Source organism: Coffea arabica, chromosome 5c (assembly GCF_036785885.1).
Source record: "Coffea arabica cultivar ET-39 chromosome 5c, Coffea Arabica ET-39 HiFi, whole genome shotgun sequence".
Lineage (NCBI taxonomy): Eukaryota > Viridiplantae > Streptophyta > Magnoliopsida > Gentianales > Rubiaceae > Coffea > Coffea arabica.
Window position 1 is genome coordinate 42,953,279 of NC_092319.1, and position 7,048 is coordinate 42,960,326.

At 35.1% G+C, this 7,048-nt stretch overlaps 1 protein-coding gene across 1 annotated transcript; it reads right to left on the reverse strand.

Moving 5' to 3' along the window:
* Window positions 1-3,390: 3,390 nt before the first annotated feature.
* LOC113689800 (ethylene-responsive transcription factor 4-like) lies at window positions 3,391-4,459 on the reverse strand. Its single transcript, XM_027207584.2, has one exon. It carries the CDS (start codon window positions 4,337-4,339, stop codon window positions 3,677-3,679), a length of 663 nt encoding a protein of 220 aa, XP_027063385.1. The 5' UTR covers window positions 4,340-4,459; the 3' UTR covers window positions 3,391-3,676.
* Between the last annotated feature and the right edge of the window lie 2,589 nt (window positions 4,460-7,048).

Sequence of the window (7,048 nt, forward strand, 5' to 3'; positions counted from 1 at the left end):
TTTTTTATCAATAATATTTATATAATTTAACCTATCCTTTTTTTTATTTTTAAATGCTAAAAAAGCTGTATCAGATATTAGCAAATATACAAATATGAGACCAACCCACGTGTGAAATTACAGGTTCGAACTTCCCATGTTCCCACAGGACCAGGAAGCGGTCAAAGCTTTCGAGTGGTACCTTCTTGCCTCCATCCACCGAAGCCTCGAGAGTAGAAAAAAAAAAAACAGTATCATATCACCAAGCATGGGTCCCCCAAGGCTAATGCCCATGATTTCCTCTACATATCAAATCTAGTCCACAAATTCCGCCGACGCACCAATCGGGCCCCGCCGAAATGACCGGCACCCAAACGAGCCGTAGCGAGTAGCGACTGCCCAAGTCCAACTGTTGGGCCCCACCGCCGCTGTCCCCTCCCGCTCTTACACGCTTATGCTTAGTCCTAATTAGTACTCCCTCCGTCTCCCAGCTTGACAATGTTGTTTCTTTTTTTTTTTACACAATTTAAGAAAAAATAATTAATTTTATTGAAAAAAAATTTAGATTGTTATTTTTCTAAAATACTCTCACATTAAATATGGTATAACTTTATGGGAACTTGAATTGATGGTAAAAAAAGAATCAACTCTCATTAAATGGGATAGGCTTATAGTAACAACTACTTACATTGAATAAGGATATTTTAGAAAAATTAAAATGCAACTATATTCTTCAATTGGAAAGTGGACTACAATTTAGAACAGATGAAAAAGGAATACAGGACTATCAAAATGGAACGGAGGGAGTAATTACTAATTACCAAGAAGTTGTCCTCCAAAAGGGGCCTTGGATTGTAATTTTCTGAAATTTTTTTTAAATTAAATTTACATAATTTTAATTATTTTTTATATCACATACATTACATCTTTAAAAAGTGATATAATAATTGTTTGGATCGAAGATTATTTCACTTTATTTACACCTTATTTACACATACTGATTTGATTGCATCATCAACATATTTTTCAATCATCTTTTTATCTCATATACATTTATATCAAAAAAAGTGTTACAGTAAAAATATCTCAAATAATTTACAATCCAAACACACATATAGTAATTATTTTATCCAAAAATTATTCAGAAAATGTAGTTCAAACGGGCTCAAAGATGATGGTAAATTAGTATAAGCCTTTTCAAATTGTAATATTAGATTTGTTTGGATAGTGAATTATTTCTAAAAATTTATTTGCTTGCATGAAGAACATATTTTTTTAACCATATTTTTATTTCATATACGCCACGTCAAATTAATTGTTTAGATGGGGGATTGTTTTCAAAATTTATTTGCTTATATCATCAGTATATTTTTATTTCACATATTTTACATTAAAAAAATATAATTTCAAAAAATCTACTATTCAAACACACTAACGAGTAAATCAGAAATAAAAATACTGTGTTTGGATAGAGAATTATTTGAAATATTATTGGAAATAATTATTGTAACACTTTTTGTGATGTGATTTATGTAAGATAATAAGTTAATTAGAAATATAAAAAGATAGATTGAAAAATGTGTTTATGATACAAGCGAAAAATTATATGAAATCATTCAACAATCCAAAGAAAACTTTTATTTTACAAAACATGAAAGATCAAAATCGTAGAAACAAAACGAGAAAAGAAAAAGATTAAATGAAGCACAAAATTGAGAAACACACAGATGAACCCCACAAAAAAAAAAAGAAAAAAAAATAAAAAGGCGGTGGACGGCAAAGAAGTACACGAGCCGGCCATCTAAGACAAGACATTTACCCCGTCAACACGGGATACGTAGCCTGTGGGGACCACGATGGCTATTGCTAAGTTGCGTTGCCGCTTGAGCATCCTGTCTCTCCACAGCCGTCGGTAGCTACAACGAAAGCCTCGACAGACCCACGGCCCAATAATATTTAATATCAATTCTTTTTTTGTTGGCCTTTTTGACTATTCAACTCGTCAAGTGATACAAGAAGGAATATTTGAGAATTTGTTCATACTTTGCCGTCGACGTTTTTTTCAACCTTGCGGTTTACCCCCATTAAAAGCATACATGTCGTAATGAGCTCGGAGAGTGTTGTGCAAATAAATAATGCTTTAATTAGATCAGGGTTAAGTTAAATCTACACTTTTGCCGTTTAAATCAACACTCCTAATACGTTAATAATATCAATGTGTGATATTTTTGACAAAAAAAAAATGCATCAAGATTTAGAGATTTTATATTCAAATTCTCCTTCGTCCGCTCCTTCTTTTCTTAAATCTCGCCTATTCCTTACTTTAAAAAAGAATAAAGTGTACTATTAGCATTGATAAATAATACCATCACTATTGAGAGTGGAATCAAGTGTGAATTTAAGATAAAGAGAGAGATGGATTAAACTACTCCTTTAGTTTAACTACTTTTGTTATTAAAGAATAGTTAGGTGTCCATGCAATAAAAGTGGATTATACAAGTTGCTCAATCATCCAATTCAGGAATATGGTCCATGAACAAGGCAATTCTCTTACATTAATTAACCTTAGTGGTTAATATTATTATTATTATTATTATTATCATATGATTATGTATGATATCTTGAATTATCAGACTAATCCACACGTGTCCCACACCAATCTGACCAAGCCGTGTGAATTGGTTCATCGAGGATCGGCTTCTGGATTGTTTCATCGAAGAATCGATTCATAGCAGTGATACTCACCTCTAACCATACTACCGTGTGAATTGTTTCATCGGGGATCGGCTTCTGGATTGTTTCATCGAAGAATCGATTCGTAGCAGTGATACTCACCTCTAACCATGCTACCACTACCAGACCAAAGCCCTGAGGTTAATATTATTGTGTTGGTATAATAAGCTAATATTATTAATGTAGTGGTTGTTATTATTATTGCGTTGGTATAATAAGCTAATGGTACTGGATGGTAACGTATAGTCTAACAATGGTAGCACATAATTATGAATAATCCATGTTCTCAACTCAAATCCTTTAGTTAATAACTAACTATTTCGCAATTTAAATTTCTTCGTTTTTTCAAGATCTTTCACTTGAAATTGTTAGACAAATCCTACGAGAATGAATAATGAAAACTTAACAGTGTACTGAAAACATAAACGTGCTGCTGGTTGCTGCTCTACTTGTTGAAGTCTTGCTAACATTTTCCTTTTCTGGTGATGGCTTGAATTGATTCCCCTATCCCCACCCAATGGCCCAAGCAGAAAAAGATGGAAACCTTTTTCCCGCGTTACTGGTAACTGATTGATGAAAATCCAATTGACAAAATTAAATAGTACTAGTATGTTGGAACAAAATTTCAGGGGAAAGAAAAAGAAAAGAAACAATATGGAAAAGATAACAATTGGATGATTAACACGGAATCTAACTTAATCTTTCTTAGATCATTAATCATGATACTACAATTGGAGAAACAACTCCCAAGGAATTTCAACAAAATTCCTCTTGGCTGCAAAAAAAAAAAAAAAAAAAAAGAGACAACTCCAATCTTCCTTTTTTCTTTTTTTTTTCGTGGAATTTGGGGAAAAAAAAACTCCAAATTAGACTGATTTACCATCCTATATATACAAAAAATGAACCGTTAGTCCCTCCTCTCACTTTGAAAATATTACTAATAGTCATCTCATCAACCTTCTCTTCAAGCTTCCACAGGTGGTGGAAAATTAAGATCAAGATCAAGCCCCCCTCCTCTCTTCATGTTGTCGCCGTCGCTTATATTATCGTCGACGACAGAGGAGGAGTCTGAATCACTATGAACAGCACCGCGGCCGCGGCCAACCACGTTAGCATAATCCATCGCCACCGGTCCAAACCGGTAAGGATAATCAGCTCGGTTCAGAGCCATCGGCTGAAAAAACACAACCGGCTGACCATTTGGCAAGACGGCCATAGCTTGTGGATGATGAAGTATAGGGATTTCACTGCCAGCACCGCCACCTCCAGCGGCGACGCCAAGGCGGCGCGTGAGGTCCAGCTCAACTGGCGCGTGAGTTGATCCATCGCCACTGGATGACTCCACGGTGCTGCTGTTACTCGGGCTCTGAATCTCCGACGGCGAAGGGAAGTTGGTCTTAGCTTTCGGGCCGCGGAACTCTCTGGCGGCGGCGTCGTAGGCCCTCGCCGCCTCCTCCGCCGTATCGAAGGTGCCCAACCAAACCCGGCTCTTCTTGCTGGGGTCGCGGATTTCGGCGGCGTAGCGGCCCCATGGCCTCTTTCTCACACCTCTGAAGTGAACTTCCTTGACGGCGTTAGCTTTTCCGGTGGAGGGTTTAACGTCTTTAGACTTCTCCTTCATAGCCATTGTGATCGGAAAATATTTTCTGTCTGAAAAACAAAAAGTTTAGTGCTTCAAGGATTCAAGGGCGTGAAACCAAAAAAAAATAAGTGGAGGAGAAAGTATAGGATGCTGAGAATAAGGGAGCTGAGGGGAAGATGGCTTATATAAAGCTGGGGTCGAGGGAGGGGGTTTGGGTGGGGAGGCAGTCAACGAGGGATTTGACTGGGGGGGCCGCCGCCCCAGTGATGAGTGTGTGTTTCTGTGTGGGGACATTAGTTGATGTGACAGTAATTGAATAATAATGAAAAGGTATCCTTTACGTAGTACGTATGGAATGGAAATATATAGATAAAAAAAAATGGACTCTTTACAAGCAAAATTTTTTTTTGCGCTTTATGAGCTTACATAAATTTTAATACGATTGAACAAAAGTAAAGTTGTTTTTGGCCTTTTGACCTAAACTCAAAAAGAAAAAAAAAATTCTCGAATTGTTTGATTTATACATATAATTTTAGAATTGGATGTAATTCTAGAACAAAAAGATGATCCACCTGCAAATTTCTTAATTTTATCGTTTTTCCATTAAGTCAAAATTAAAACGAACTAAGACTGTTAATATTAAAAACATGTTTAATTAACTAACTTAAAAATTGAATGTGAATTGAGTCGAATATCAAGTAACTTACATCATCGAGTAATAATAAGTGTACAAGAACTTTTGTTTTGCGAATCATCAAGTTGAACTCAAATCAACTTATGACATCAACAAGTTTTGATTTTCAAAATTAATTTGGGACAATCTCTTTGAATTAGATGTTAAATCAAGTACCAAGTACGCTGATTCGTGATTTCAAAAGAAAAAAATAAAAAAAAGAAGTAGATTGATTATTTACATATTGTTTGAATTGCAATTTTTTGTAAAAATATTTTTATATTTTTTATGAACATATTTTTAATTATTTTTTATTTTATATGCATCAAATCGTTATAAAATATTTTTTTATTAAAAAATTTTTTAAAATAGCAAGCAAAACTGTCCTTAAGTATATTCTTGTGAGGGTGGTATGGGATGATGTGACAGAAATTGAATATAAATATAATGTAAAGGTGGTTATATGAGAAAGGGTAACGTGGCACGCGGCAGATCTGTTAGTGGGGCAGCAGTAGAGACGTTGATGTGCCGGCTTTGAGCAAATTTGGACGGCCGTAATTATGGGCCCGTCTTTACGCTAATGCATAGTTTATTACTACTTTTCTTTCCTTTGCTTGCTGTCAGGGATCAACTGGTTTTGGAAGGGCACTTTTTTTTTTTTTTTTAATAATTTCAGTCCATCTAGTATCAGGGAATATAAAAAGATGAATAAATAATGAGCTGGAACAGGATAATCAAAACGGTGGCGGCCGAATTTGGTTTTGATGCAACACAGCAATGCGTTGTTGTTTGTAGCACACCACGAGAGGATATAATGGATTGGGGTGGGGGCCCAAAATGGAAGGCAATTGACTGGTTCAAAGTTTGCAAATTTACTTACAAGGCCATCAATATGTCCATAACTGGATTTTTTCACCTTTAGGTTTTTCATTGTTTCTTGTTTTAGGGTTAGAGTGAAAGAACATTGACAGGTTGTGGTGTTCAAAGGGATTGAAAAATTGGCTTGTGTACATGATTTTATATTTGTATTATGTGTTTGGATTGCATTTTTCTACATTTTTTTAGAAAAATTATTGAAGCGATTTGATATATGTGAGGTAAAAAGGTGATTGAAAAACGTGTTCACGGAAAAAGTAACAAGAGTTTTCAATTTGCTATGTGGAATAAAAACGTAGGTTCAAAATTTCTCCATTTCATAGTTAACATTTCATGAAGCAATAAACAAGTGACCTAGCAAAATTACTGCAACACTTGAAAAAACAATTAACCTTTTTTTTTCAAATTAAAATGCGTGAGGCTTATAGAAATCTCTCTTCTTTATAATTTTTATACTTGTTGATGAAATTTCAATGATCACATTTTTATGCGCAAAAATTTTCATGTCATCTCTTATGAAGGGATTCATCTTCAATTACTCATAGCTGGAGGGCAATCCCTGTAATTTAGCATGAGAGGTCAGCCCTTCACTCTTTACCTCCTCAAATCTTTCACCGCATCAGCCCTGAATACACTAGAGAATGCAACCCTAATCAATCTCAATCATGTCCTGACACTAGGTTTTGGTTGATGTCTTTTAAGTTTAAATATGTAGACTTGGCCGGTGCCAATGGACCACTAGGTCGCTAAGGAAACCTAATAAAACTCAAGGTTCAGAGTTGGTATGTTTAATTAAACCAGTTTGAGGTTGTATTTAAATTTAACTTGTTTATTTATCGAATCAATTTTTATGAAATTTTATCGAATTCAATTTAAAACAACCTATAAATTTCACCTTTACCGCTGATCAAAGTAAACTCGAATTTTGTTTTTGATTGTTCAACGAATATAAAATGTTGGTTCAATTAATTTTTACTAGTCGAGCTCGATTCGAATAAAGAACGAACGCGTTAATTCGCCTAAAAACACTACTACTATGCGCTGCTAACAAACTTGACAAGGACTCCTCGTGCAATAATAGATAAGGGGCGTTAAAGTCACAAAAGAGCGTAGAGGCAATACCAACCGTAAAGTAGTCGCCAATAGGACATTGAATGCGGTACTAAGAGGCTGTAATGAATTCCTTAAAGCGGCGTACTCTCTTA